Raw genomic sequence first — 14,681 nt, 5'->3', positions numbered from 1 at the left:
TCACAAGTGTTGTCCTTCAAGCAACAACCTTCCACAAGGGCATACTCCATCCACTCCTGGTATCTTGGACACAATCATTGCACTCATAATCATACAATCATCATGCATATCATTGCATTGTCATTATCATTTCACCCGCATAATCCAATCATCAATAAATCAGGGGCATCCACCCTATCTTGAATCAAGCAGAGTTCAGAACTCCATCTAATCTACACCATACAAAGCAGAAACCCTGAACATCCAATCAGTACACTGCATATAGCAATCATTGCATAGCATCTCCAGAAGTGCACAAATAAATCAAGCATTACATATGAAGCATAAGCCAAGTTACTCATCAGATGGGTTCTCTACAAGCATTCAATTGATATTCCACTGGATCACTCAGAGTTGCCATTGTGGTGTCATCTCCTACAGTCAATCATGTTCATATTTCTTCAACCCAGAGTTGGTGTCTTTGTGTTCAACCTAGAGTTGACCTTCCTTTCATCTTTTAACCCCGAGTTAATTATCTTTTCCCACTCACCCAGAGTTGACGGTCTTCCTTTATTCAACCCAGAGTTGACCCTCACCTTTTTCCCACTCACTCAGAGTTGACGGTCACCTTTTATTCAACCCAGAGTTGATGTTTGTCTTTTATTCAACCCAGAGTTGATGCTTATCTTTTTCCCACTCAACCCAGAGTTGATGGTTGTCTTGTTTCTTTCCCTCTCACCCAGAGTTGACGGATATTTCTTCTTGTTTCTTTTCCCACTCAACCCAGAGTTGACGGATATTTCTCATTGTTTCTTTTCCCACTCAATCCAGAGTTGACGGTTATCCTTTTGTTCAACCCAGAGTTGACGGTTATCTTTTATTCAACCCAGAGTTGATCCTTCTCCCACTCAACCCAGAGTTGACGGTTATCTTTTATTCAACCCAGAGTTGATCCTTCTACCACCCAACCCAGAGTTGATGGTTATCTTTTCACTCAACCCAGAGTTGACGGTTATCTTTTCTCTTTCCCACTCAACCCAGAGTTGATGGTTATCTGTTGTCTTTTCCCACTCAACCCAGAGTTGACGGTTATCTTTTCTCTTTCCCACTCAACCCAGAGTTGATGGTTATCTGTTGTCCTTTCCCACTCACTCAGAGTTGACGGTCACCTTTTATTCAACCCAGAGTTGATGTTTGTCTTTTATTCAACCCAGAGTTGACGGTTATCATTTACCTTTCCCACTCAACCCAGAGTTGACGGTTATCTTTATTCAACCCAGAGTTGATCCTTCTCTTTTCCCACTCAACCCAGAGTTGACGGTTACCTCTTATTCAATCCCGATTTGATTTTCCTTTTCCCTCTCAACCCAGAGTTGATGTTTATCTATTATTCAAACCAGAGTCAATTCTTCTTATCTCTTTCAACCCAGAGTTGATGTTCATTTCTTGTTCAACCCCGAGATGATTTTTTCTTTTATTCAACCCAGAGTTGATCTTTTTCTTATTCCCCTCTCAACCCAGAGTTGAAGGTTATCTTTTCTTTTATTCAACCCAGAGTTGATCTTTTTCTTATTTCCCTCTCACCCAGAGTTGACGGATATTTTGATTATTAGTTCCTCTCTCAACCCAGAGTTGACAGTTGTCTTTTCCTTTATTCAACCCAGAGTTGATCCTTTTCTTTCCACCCTCTCAACCCAGAGTTGAAGGTTATCTTTTATTTTATTCAACCCAGAGTTGATCTTTTTTCTTATTCCCACTCAACCCAGAGTTGACGGCTGTCTTTTCTCTTTTCCCACTCAACCCAGAGTTGACGGTTATCTTTTCTCAACCCAGAGTTGACGGTTACCTTTTGTCATTTTTCACTCAACCCAGAGTTGACGGTAAATTCTAATTGTTCATCTTTCCTCTTTCAACCCAGAGTTGAATTATCTTCTCTCAACTCAGAGTTGATCTTCTTCTCTTCTTTTTCAACCCAGAATCGATACCCATACCTTATCCCACTAATATTGATTTCACTTTTCGTTCTCAATCCAGAATTGATGTTTACCTCTTATTCAACCCAGAGTTGACTTTCCTTTATTCTTCGACCCAGAGTTGACCCACTTTTCTTTTTCAACCCAGAGTTGACGTTTATTTCATTTCTAACTCAGAGTCAAGTTGTTCGACCCAGAGTTGATACAATCTTCCTCAGTGGATTTAACACCATTCTCTTCTCCAGTGGATCCTATATCATCAGGCAAATTTTCCGGTTCACTTGATATTTAATCTTCTTCTACCTCGAATGCTCGAAAGGCTAGCGCCAATCTCACATTAAGGTTTAAGATGATTAAATAGGGGCAGCTGTTGCACCCCAAAATTTGCCCATCTAATTTATTTCTAATTGGCTTATAGTTTCTCATTCATTTGCATTAGGTCATCATCACATTGTACATTCATTTTATCAATAATCAAGCATAGGATCAAGGTTATGGAGAAAAATCAGGGTTTCACTTAAAGGCTTGCGATATTTCTCGACATCAAGGATTATTGGATTTTGTTCATCAATGGAGGATTAGTCATGCTATTATGGGTGGTGTGAGTCATTATTTTGGAACCTCTTTCAAATTACTTGGACATGGAGCATGTGTCATGATAAGCATTAATAACTAACATTGATCATCTTGTGGACAGAAATAATTGAAGATCACTTATTGGACCTATGAATATGCCAAAAAGTATTGGGATGAATGCAACATGTATTGGTCAAAGACAATACCGGAAGCTCGATTCTTTGGCCATAATCATATTGGAAATTTATTTTATTCATACTTCAAATGGTGTTCATGCTATTGATTTAAAGGAAAAAAAAGTTTAAATATTTGTTTGAAGAAAGTAATCGCTCTCCTGCCATGACATCAATTCATACAAGTTTCTAATGAACAACTTCATTACACTTCAAGACAAAGTTCATTTCCAAACCCCATCCTACACTTAATTCAAGTTTCTATCCATTACAAATTACAAATTACAAATTAAAAAGAAAACTAAGTCTCTACTGCAGCTTCAAGATCCCTTCATACTCCAAGTTCTTCAAGGTTTCCACATCTTCATCTTTCTAACCATGCCATCTTCAAATCCCGAGCTGCAATTCCAAACCTGCTGCATAAAACCAAACAGCCACAAGTCAATTAGACGTCAAGTTATTATCGATCAAAGATACGAAGATCCAACTAGATTGAAGAGAAATCAATCATATGGTCAACTTTCGAGACATACATGCTGCCAGTCCACGATCAATAATCAGTGCATACCCTCACAAGCTCTGTACAGAATCCCATATCTCACATTCAAGAAAATTGTCTAACTAATAGTTTGGTTTACTAACCTAGCTGCTTCATCAGTGTGCTAACAGTCAATTCAAAACTTGCAGCATCTAGTCATTATCATTATTGATACAGCCCTGCATAAAACCACAAAACAAAATATTCCCATTTCAATCCCTAACTAACCTAACTGTTACTAAAACCAACCATACAAGTTCATTCCTATCAAACAGACCCAACTTTCATAACTACCTCCTAACAAACTTTCAAACATCTCTAACAGAATTCCTAACAGCATATAACTAACTATAACAAACTCAAACCACCTAACTGATTCAATTACAGATATATAATTACCCTCTAACCACCAACAAACTTCATAACAGAATTTAGACACAGAAAAGGAGCAAAGAGCAATTGAATCTAACAGAATGAGAAGGGAAAAAAACTAACCTGCAATTGCTATATAATAGAGCACTGCTCCATTCTTCAGAGGCCTCCACCATTTTCTTCATTCTTCACCTCTCCACCCTTTCTCTGCTTCATTCATCATCATCTTCATCTCCACTCCACCACTTCCTTCACGCATCATCCACCATTCTCCATCTTTTCCAGATTCTCATCTTCATCACCATATTCAATTCTCTCCCCTTCACTCTTCCATCTCAGAATTCATCATCTTCGTCACCTTCAACATCATCCTCCATCACGAATCTTCAGAACTTCATCTTCCATCTTCAACCTCTCTTCATACTCTCTGCTACCCCATCCTCCACAACCATTCATCACCTTCATCATCTCACACTTCAATCACCAGAACCATCACCTTCAATCGGTGAACAACAACATCATCATCGAGAACGAAAGAAGAAGTAAAGAAAAAGACGAAGCCGAAAAGAAGAAGCCAAGGGATCAAGAGATTACTCTGATATCTCCATCGCTTCATCATCGTATCAAAACGCAACAATCAATTCATCATCAACAAAGAACCTTCTACCAACTCTTCGATATTCCTCATCATTAACGCAGAATCGCGAATCGGAGAAGAAGAAGGCGATACCGGTAGCTTAACGAAAGTGATGGCGAGGCTGGAACGGCGATGCGGTGTTTGATTCATTGGGAGAAGATTCACGCGCCGCTGAGTTTGTGGAGAGAGGCGTGAGAACAAAAGGGAGAGTCTGAGGTGAAAGAAGTTGAATCGACACATTGAGGTTACCCTAATTTCCCAATTGCAGCTTTCTTTTATTTTATTTTTATTTTTCAATTATTTGGTTTATTATTATTCTGAATAAGAAAATAAAATGGATTGTGTGAGTACTCTGGGCCAAACGAATTGCAGTCCATGTGCTCCCTGGCCCTTGTCTTTTTGGCAAACAAAGAACTGCATAACATAAAAAACATTGTTCCACGAATTTGCTTCTCACACCCCCTGAGGCCCAGTGCTGCGCCATTTTTGGCTAAACACAATTCTACAACAAAAACAACTTTGGGCCAGACCTGGGCCCTGCGCCCAATTGCTATTCACCATCCTTAATTCATTTGACACCCCTCTGTTTCCTTTTATTTCAATTTACAATTTAGGTCTTTTAATTAGATTTTTTTGCCACTTCTTTTAGCGATAATAATACTAATTTTTCTCCTATATTTTTAGACATTAGTACTAATTTTTGACAATAAAAATAATCACTAAAACTAGTAGTTTTAGGCTATTTTGTTTTAGCCTTTTACTTGACTTGTAATCCAATTTCTCCCATAAAATCAATATAAAAAATAGTAGTACTTTTAATTCACTTTTGTGCTATATTTTGACTTGTTCTATTTCATGCTCTTGTACTATTTTCATGTATCCTACTTGTTGACTTCTAATTGTAATCTTTATGTTCATATTCTTTTATTCCTAACCTTAGGTAGAAACCATGATAACATTAGGTAGAAATTCCCTTCATGCTTAGGCTAGTTTCTTTTCCTTTTCAACCTTAAAACACTTAACAAATGCTTGATTTTAATCCCCTTAAAAAATACAAAGAAAACACTTAAAAAGCACTAATAAAAAAGTGAAAATTCTTAAAAAGGGAATGGAAGCTTGAACGTCCCTTGCTTTAGGGAACGTTCGAGTGCTTGGATCTCCCTTGCTTTAGGGTTCCATTCAGGCGTAAGTTCCCAACTTCTAAAAAACACAAACCAAAGAGCAACTCGAGTCTCCCTTGCTTTAGGGTGCAACTTGAACGCTCAAACTCTTTTCTCTATCTCGCCTCCGAGGCACTCTTTAATCAGACACGTTATTTCCGCTCCATTCCCAGCTTAAGACTCCAGAGGTCGAGCAGCGGAGTGCGAATGTGACTTCGTCCACTAAAAAACACAAAAACAAACAAAACTAAAGAGCCGAACTACGGCGCTCTGATTCCTGAAAAGGATACGTAGGCATTAGGTCGCGGGGCCTAAGCGAGCACAATTATTTATAAACCTTATTTTCCCCGTGTTTCTTCTTATTTCATTTGCATGCATTCCCTTAGTAATTAAGCTTTAGATTTATACACCCTTTAGATAGCAACAAACATAGGTGGATACCATCGAGTACGATGGGCGTGAGGGGTGCTAATACCTTCCCCTTGCGTAACCGACTCCCGTACCTTGATTCTCTGGTCGCAAGACCTTGTTCCTTCCTTTGTTAGGTTTTCTGATATTCCTTTCCCTTATGGGATAAATATATTGGTGGCGACTCTGTTCACATTTCGCGAGCGTGCGACACACAAATTCGGAAGGATGGCTAGAGTTAGAAAGGGGAAGGAGGGCGTGGTGTGGTTGGCGGTGGTTTGGTATATTTGGCTAGTTAGGAATGGTATAGTTTTTAAAGGTGATTCGTGGAACATCGCGGATATCGTTTGGGGGGTTAAAGCCTTGGTGTGGCGTTGGTCGTTTATTGGGAAAATTATACAACCCAATTGTAATTTTTACAAATTTAATAGGGATCCTCTTTATTATTTGTCGTAAGGCTCAATTGGAGTATAATTTTCTTTCGCCGGTACTCATTCCGTGCGTGTTGTATCTTGCTTTGAGAACTTGGGTTCTCTTGATTAATATACTTCTTGCTTATTGAAAAAAAAATAAAGAAAAAAAAGAAAGAAAAAAAAAACCATCACATGGATTTTTTTTATTACAAAATGGGACCACTATATATATAAACAACGGAAATATTTACTATTAATTTTTTTTAATAATAAAGAAGATTAATTTATTAAAATATATGATAAGGTAGGAATGAGTTGTGGAGAAAAACATGCACATATTAAAATATATAATATTTCATGTACTTAAATTTTCAGCTTTAACTAATAAACTTGTAGATTATGAAATGTATATCCCTTACATATTACATGAGAAAGAAGAACACACCATAACAAAACAAACTAGTACTAGCTAACACTCTTTCTGTAGGTGAAAATATAACCTTAATAAAACACTAAAATTAGACAATTTTGAGATAACAATAAACCCACTGTAATTAACTTTTATTATCTTAAAAATAAGTAAAATATAGTATATTCCATATATAGTAATTAACTTGTTATTCATGGATGAGGAATGGCACTATCACCAGAACCTCCAAGTCCGCCACCGCTGGGTCCACCAAATCCACCTAGTCCGCCCAGTCCACCACCGCCTAGTCCGTTGAATCCTCCGAGTCCATCACCTCCATTTCCACCGAGGCCACCAGCATCACCTCGTCCACCACCTACTGTTCCACTTCGTCCACCAGCACCACCTCCTATTCCTCGGAATCCATCACCTCCATTTCCACCGAGTCCACCAGCATTACCGAGTCCACCACCACCTCCTGTTCCGCCTAAGCCACCACCACCTCCAATACCTCCTAGTCCATCACCGCCTAGTCCGCCAAGTCCGCCACCACCAGCGTTACCACTACCACCGAAAGGAAAGCCACTGTTGCCAATTCCTGGAAAACCAGGAAGCCCACCAAAGGTCTTCTCGTCCGTCAAACCATCCTCTCCAGCAGGCACATTTCTTGTACTTGTTGCAACTACAGCAATAGCCAAAACCACCAAAATGCACAACTTACTCATTTTTCTCTTCACCGTTTTCTCTCAATCGAAAGTATACTATAACAATCAATAGCGTTCTCCTTTTATATAGGAGAAGATGCAGTTGGGTGGTTGAATAAAAAGTAAATGAACTTCAATGCTATTGCAGACCTTTAGCTTCCAATTAACCAGCCCATTGTACCAAATATTACTGCTGCAAACTGTACCTATAGACCTTTTGTTTTAATATCTTAAATTAAAAAAATAGATTGTATTGGGTTGTTAATTAATATGGTGTTTTTCTTCTCAAAAAAATAAATTTATACTTGAGAATATGCTTGTATAAAGAGGTTTTGTTTTAATAGCTTAATTTTTTTTTTTTTAAAAAATTGCATACTTATGGATTTTTAAAAGATCAATATTTATTTTTATATATTTTAACTGTAATTTATAAAAATCTGATAAAAATACATAAGGGATTTAAAAAAAATCACGAACTAGACATTTTTAAAATTTTTTGATTTAATAATTGGGAAAATAATTTTAGGCATCTGACAAAATTTCATTTTTATTTTACATTGAATTGTTCCGTAGATACATCTACAGAACCGTTTAAACAATGTTAAATAAAAGTTCTGTAGATGCATTTACATAACAATTCAATGTTAAATAAAAAATATGTGCTTCCAGAGATACACCTCTGGAAGCAGAGGCTACTTTTAAAAACACACATGGTGCATGAGAAACCCCCATGTGGTGGAATGAGAGAATCTCTTCGAAATATATACATTTACGTATTTTTATTGAATTTTTAAAAGATGCATGGATGTCTATTTTAATGCATTTTTATCATACAGTAAGGAAGCCGACTTGTAGCACCCTGTCGAGTAGGTCTGAGGGCTACCCCTACTCGGGAAATTGGGCAATGGCGGTTACGAATGCGAAGGGACACCAAAGTTATTAGGCAATGCGTTATGTTCCATAAAGGTGACGAGGGAAGTTAAAATTGTTACCCTTATTATGGGTCTCCAAGAGTCACTCCATAGTGACTTCAGATCATCAATACAGAGGTATAAATAAGGACTCCCATCTGAGGGATAAGCAAGACATTTATTTTTGAGTTCATGCATACTACTATCGTGAAACTCGAATTCCTTAATCCATTCTATCACCCTCTCGGTCTAACACAATACAGTTGCAATTTCGTTGGATTAACTTTTAGGAGGTGATCCAAAGATGTTTTACAGGAATATATATATATATATATATATATATATATATATATATATATATATATATATATATATATATATATATGACCTCGAAGATTGTGAAGACTAAGCAGAATATGATACCGAAGAAAATCTCACGCTTGCTAAGATCTTGAGAAATATCATGAGAAGACTAGACATGAGATATGAAAATAATTTCTTTATCAATTTCAAAGACATTAAACAATACAATTTTAAGAGGTGTAACTTTTAGCGTAAAGGAAAATATGGTGAAAGACAAAACCTAAATTTTTCTTATAAAGGCAAAGGGATCTAATTAATGTCTTAAAAGGTTTTGGACATATTCTAGTTGAATGCTCAAGTTTTTTAAGAAAAGTGAAAAAAAGATACAATGTCACTGATGATAAGATAGATGAAGAAATTGGATTTGATCAAGTAAACAATATAGCTACTTTCACTACTCATATCACATCACATCACATCAATGACGTTAGATATACTGGTGAGTCATCCAATTTAAAGAGTATGTGTGTTACTTCTATTCATAAAACATAATTCATATATAAGATCAGGTAAAAGTGTCAACATTATGTCAAACATGATTACTAGGGAATTTTGTCTACTTCATTCGGTCGTACTGTTATAAATTGTATGGTAGTCAACCCTAAAAATTATGGTACACGCATACACATGCTAACACATATGTCTTACATGATGTCAAGACAGATGTCAAGACAGATGTTACGACATCTGGAAACAGACCAGATTCATCAAACTGAATTTGATACTTAATTAAAATTGTAGAATGATAAATTACACATAAAGTTGTTAATCCAGTTCAGTGCAATATCACCTAATATGGGGGCTACCAAACCAGGAATGGACTATCAGCAGTATTAGTTCAAAGCTAAATAGTCCCAATTTACAACTTCTCCCCTAATCACTACCCAGTTCTACTTCTTCCTAAATCTTCTTGACTTGCGTAAATCACTAAGATATATCCATAAGAAATATCACAAAACAATTTTAAAACAAATTAAATCTGTTAAGATTCCAAATAGCTTGTGTTGATCTTCTGATACAGAATGTCACGACATTAGCTAGGACATATGATTTTTCCCGTAAGATCATACTCAGTTGTAACAAGAGATCAATATGTTATGACATCTTGCTTAACATATTTGAAGCACCATGTTTTAGCAAAATTCTGCCAACCCCAAAACATACGGTGACTGTCAAGTTGGGAAGTAAACCAATATGTCATATAAGAAGTTTTAAAGTAAGTTCCTGAATTACTTCTTATGGATCTTATGTGACCCATGCAAGATGGGAGTCTTTGAGAAAAGAGATATGTATTTGTCTATGATGATGACTACTCCTCCAAATTTGAGTTTATTCGTGAGGGTATGATACCTTCTCTGGTTTTGAAGCTCTTTTCCATCACTTTAAACAAGATAAGGAGAAGAAATCAACAAGATTATTCGCATTCGAAGTGATCATGGAAGAGATTTTGAGAGCTCCAAATTTTATATGTTCTACGTTGTTGAAGGGTTTGCTCATGATTTTTCCACTCCCTTTTCACCCACAACAAGTTGGGATTGTCGAAAATAAGAATTGTGCCTTGCAAGAAATGGCGAGAGAGATGATTTATGCCATAATACTTTCTATTAGGTTTCCTTTTCATATTTTTGGGATTTTGATGAAGACGAAATTTGTGTTTCTCCTAGTCTGTTGAATTTCAGTTATAAATTGTTTGTCAAGAAATATATCCCAGACATTTGTTTCCCAAAGTAAGTATGTCAGAAAGATTGTGAAGAAATTAGGGATGGAAAATGGTAGGAAAAATGTAAACCTAGTGTTTACTGTTATTCAACTCTTTAAAGATAAATAAGGTGTGATTATTGATCAAAGCCTTTACAAAAGTATGATAGGTAGTCTCTTTCTTATACCTCACTATAGCTATTTTTTACAGAAAAACCGTCCATATTCCTCCACCACACCACTTTATCAAATTCACCAAATTGAAATTTTAACATCCCTCGAAATGAAAACCAAAATCGACCGACCATTCATCATCAACCTCTACAACAAAAGCATTATCGGCAATTCCAAATTCCCAAATCCAACGGGAATCCAACCAAAAACCCTTTCCCTACTACTTCCATCCCTATTCCTCTCGACTCTCCCTCTTCTCTCTCACATACTCAACAACTATCTAAAGGAGATTGTTATTTGATATTAGTGGCATGCAAAATAAATAATTAATGATATTTTCTTTATGAAGTTGTCATTCAAAGTTGAAAGGAAAACACCATTAATTGACATATCAAAGATTATTTTCAATAATTTTAGATGATTTATTTTACAACATATCTTCAGTTTCTTTCAGTTTTCTCTTTCCATTCTCAATCACCTTTATTTTATTCATTCAATTGTATTTCTGCTAAATCGTATATCTATTTTGAATCTAAGTTGTCATATATAAAAGAATGTCAAAATGTAATTTAAAAAAAAAAATAATGTCAAAATGTTTAGTTGAGAGAGATATTGTTGATAAAAATATTTGAAAATTATAAACTAAATTAAATTAATATAAAAAAGAATTAAAATGATAAATGTATATTCATCCACTGAAAAATGAATGGATAGATTGTATTAATTATATTCTTAATTGATATATTTAATTTAATTTAATTTTTTAAAGAAATTTTTATAAATGTTTAATAGATTAATAAATTACATTGATCTATCCATTAAAAATTTAATTTAAATCCATCAATCCATTTATTTTACCACTCTCATTATGTTTTCTTGCATCTATTTCAATATATGGTTCAAACTTTATAAGAAACAAAGTATCATTTACATGTGTGTCCAATAACAACAATAAATAAATTGATTCAGTTGTTTTAAACTGCATCTATTTCTTTTATTTATTTCTTTTTAGTTGAAAAATAGAAATAAACTAAATAACAAAAAGTAAATACAGAGTATATAGTTTTTGTTTAAATTTTAGTTTGTTTATAAAAAAAAATATTTATAAAATTGAAAAAACACACTTAGGTAAATAAGGTAAATGAATAAGATGCACTAAAGAATCTTTTAGTTTTACGAAATATATGTTGGAGATTATTTTCAATTCTTGGAAGTGGTTATGTGCTAGCTATAACCTTAATTGTAATTTTTTTTTTTTGTGGATTTCTCATCTCCTCATTTGTTGAGTAGTTGAGTTTCTCTGTTAGGATAAGGAGAAGTATTTCTTATACTCCATTTCTAATTCTATTGTCTATTAAAAAAAATGTTATCTAATCATCTAAGTTAATAGTATTTTTATTAAATTTTGTCGAAGACAATTATTATGGGACATATTTAGTTGACCAATACAGTGCTTATTTCATTAAATTGGAATGTGACTTATTACTACTTGAATCATCTTAATCTCCTTGTTTTTTTATAGAGTGGTCACATTTCTTCCGTACCGACTAATCCATTCGAGGCCATTGCTGTCACAAGTAGCCTCCGAAAATTGGTCCTAGACTCCTTCGAAGCAAACCCTTGAAATCCAAACACCCTCCCACTAGGTCAACCCTCTCGGGTTATCTTAATCTCCTTGTTGCTACTCCGATCGTGTAAATGGCATTGATATAAACGGATAGCTGATGAAATAGCTATTGTTCATTTCTACTCTTTACCAAACATATTAACAAACATTGACTGACACTTTAGGTTCAAGAGAATAAATATACAGTTGAGAAATTAAAACACCGATATCTAGCTATAGTTCACACCAAGAATTACACATCGTTTACTTCCATAAAGTTAGACAAGAAACTAGTAGTAGTATAGAGAGATAGCAAAAAGATAGTTATTTAGTAAAAATGTTTATGATATTTTTATTTTACGTAAGAATATATTGATATGAGAATCTAAGTTCAAAAACTTGATAAAAAATCCGAGATAAAATCTGAGAAGAAAAATTAGACGCCAATTGAAACTTACGATAAATAAAATAATTTTTTTATTAAATTTGTATAATTTATAATTGGGTTGGTTAATTTTTCCTTATCTCTAAACCATAGCTTTTGCCTCCCAGAAGATGATATGATGTGAGATGACACCATAGAGTTGGACTAGAAATTTCTATAGAGAAATTAGCATCCTTCAATTGTCTAACTAAAACTTCATATTTCACTCACCGATTAAACTTCTGGTACATTCACAAGATAAAATGTGTTTAATTAAATTTTTGATAGAAAAATATAGATTAAAAGGGAAAAGTATTACACAATAAAGAATAAAGGACCATACAGAAACAGACCCAAGTTAAAGTGTATGTGGGATGGTGCCCCATCTTTGAACAATGCTCCATTAATATTACATATGATATATACATATTAATATATACACATATTATTGAGAAAAAAAACTTATTAACTGTTCATTAAGATATATAATAAATAGCATATATATATATATATATATATATATATATATATATATATATATATATATATATATATATATATATATATATATATATATATATATATATATATATATATATATAAGTTAAATATTGTTAAAACTTTGTGTGTAATTAACACGAGTTTGAATTTTACACAATATTGGGTTCTTATAAGTTTGGGTTAAATATGTTTTTAGTCCCTATAAATATGCAATCCTGCAATTTTAGTCCCTATAAAATTTTCCTTCAATAAATGGTTCTTCTAAAAGTTTTATGGATGCAATTTCAGTTCTTGCTATTTTCTAAAATTTGAAAAACTGTTTAATTATCCTTTAATTTTTAAATTTTTGAATAATTTTTTTATATATGTTTAGAATACTATAAAATATTTATTTATCAAGTTTTAGAATTTTTTAAAAAGAAAAATTAAATATGAATTTTTCAAATTTTAAAAAGTAATAATAAAAGTAATGAAAATCTCAACTTAAAATTAAATTTTGAGTTTTTTTTTTCAGGAACTTTTTAAAACATTATGAACATGTTTACAAAATAATCATTCTAAAATACCCATTAGTTTGACAGTAGAGATTTAAATTAGGTGCATAATAATTTTATAAGGACCATTTATTGAAGGAAAATTTTATAAAAACTAAAAATACAGAATCACATATTTATAGGGATTAAAAACATATTTAACCCTATAGATTTTTATCGGCTTGAATTAGACTTTTACATAATTCATTCTCATAAAAACGGTTTGTAATAGGTGGTGTGTCATAATACACCACTTCAAGCTCAATATTACATTGAATTTCTCAATATTACATTGAATTTGGTGTCTGGATATAAATAAATGGATTTTTCAATACATTCATTTATGGTTGAGTTTGAATTTGGTATGTTTATAACCTTTGATATCTTGATAGAATTAGAAGTTGATCTAACACATTCTAACAAAACAGTTTTGTAAGGGATGTCATTTTATATAAATTTTTATTATTTAGAATACACCAATATGGCTTAACACTATTTGATTTGTGTGGATATAAATGGTAGATTTTCCAATACATCTCATCATGCTCAACGTTATTGAATTTACATGTATATAAATGGTAGAAGGTCTAAATCGATAGACTCGTGATATCATAATAGATTAGAATTTGACTTAACACATCTCTACAAAATCGATTTATAAGATATGGAGTGTCACTCTATATAAACCTACATTTAATATTCTCAATATTATCTTCAAAATAAATTTAATGACATTATTGAAAAAATTGAAATTAGAGATGACAGAAATGTGTTTAAAATGGAGCAATTTTGTCTCCAACAAGTTTTAAGGCGAACTCTGAGTCGAAAATGCTTCCCTCTATAAAATACTTGTCACTACCGTGTTAGAGAATGATCTTGTGATTACGTATATATTTTTAGATGGATTTTGATCGAAATATTTTTTTTGTCCTTCCTAAATAATGATAAAAGTTTATTGTTGTCTCTACAAAAGACGAAAATTTGTATCTCTATAAATTTCGTGTTAATGATAAATATATTTTGTTTGCAAAATTTGGTCTTTATAAGACATAGTTTTAGGGATGGCAAGCAGATCCAAACTTGCGGGGTCCATCTGCACCCGAACCCAAGTTAATAGGTGAAAAATCGA

The 14,681-nt window shown here is 33.5% G+C and overlaps 1 protein-coding gene across 1 annotated transcript; it reads right to left on the bottom strand.

Annotated features, from left to right (window-relative positions):
• Positions 1–6,607: 6,607 nt before the first annotated feature.
• Positions 6,608–7,403, bottom strand: LOC131619573 (glycine-rich protein 5-like). Its single transcript, XM_058890661.1, has one exon. The coding sequence runs from the start codon at positions 7,361–7,363 to the stop codon at positions 6,851–6,853; it is 513 nt and encodes a 170-aa protein (XP_058746644.1). The 5' UTR covers positions 7,364–7,403; the 3' UTR covers positions 6,608–6,850.
• Between the last annotated feature and the right edge of the window lie 7,278 nt (positions 7,404–14,681).

The sequence above is a fragment of the Vicia villosa genome, linkage group LG1 (genome assembly GCF_029867415.1).
Source record: "Vicia villosa cultivar HV-30 ecotype Madison, WI linkage group LG1, Vvil1.0, whole genome shotgun sequence".
Lineage (NCBI taxonomy): Eukaryota > Viridiplantae > Streptophyta > Magnoliopsida > Fabales > Fabaceae > Vicia > Vicia villosa.
Note: the sequence above shows the minus strand (reverse complement) of the source record. Positions and strands in the feature narration are given on the sequence as shown.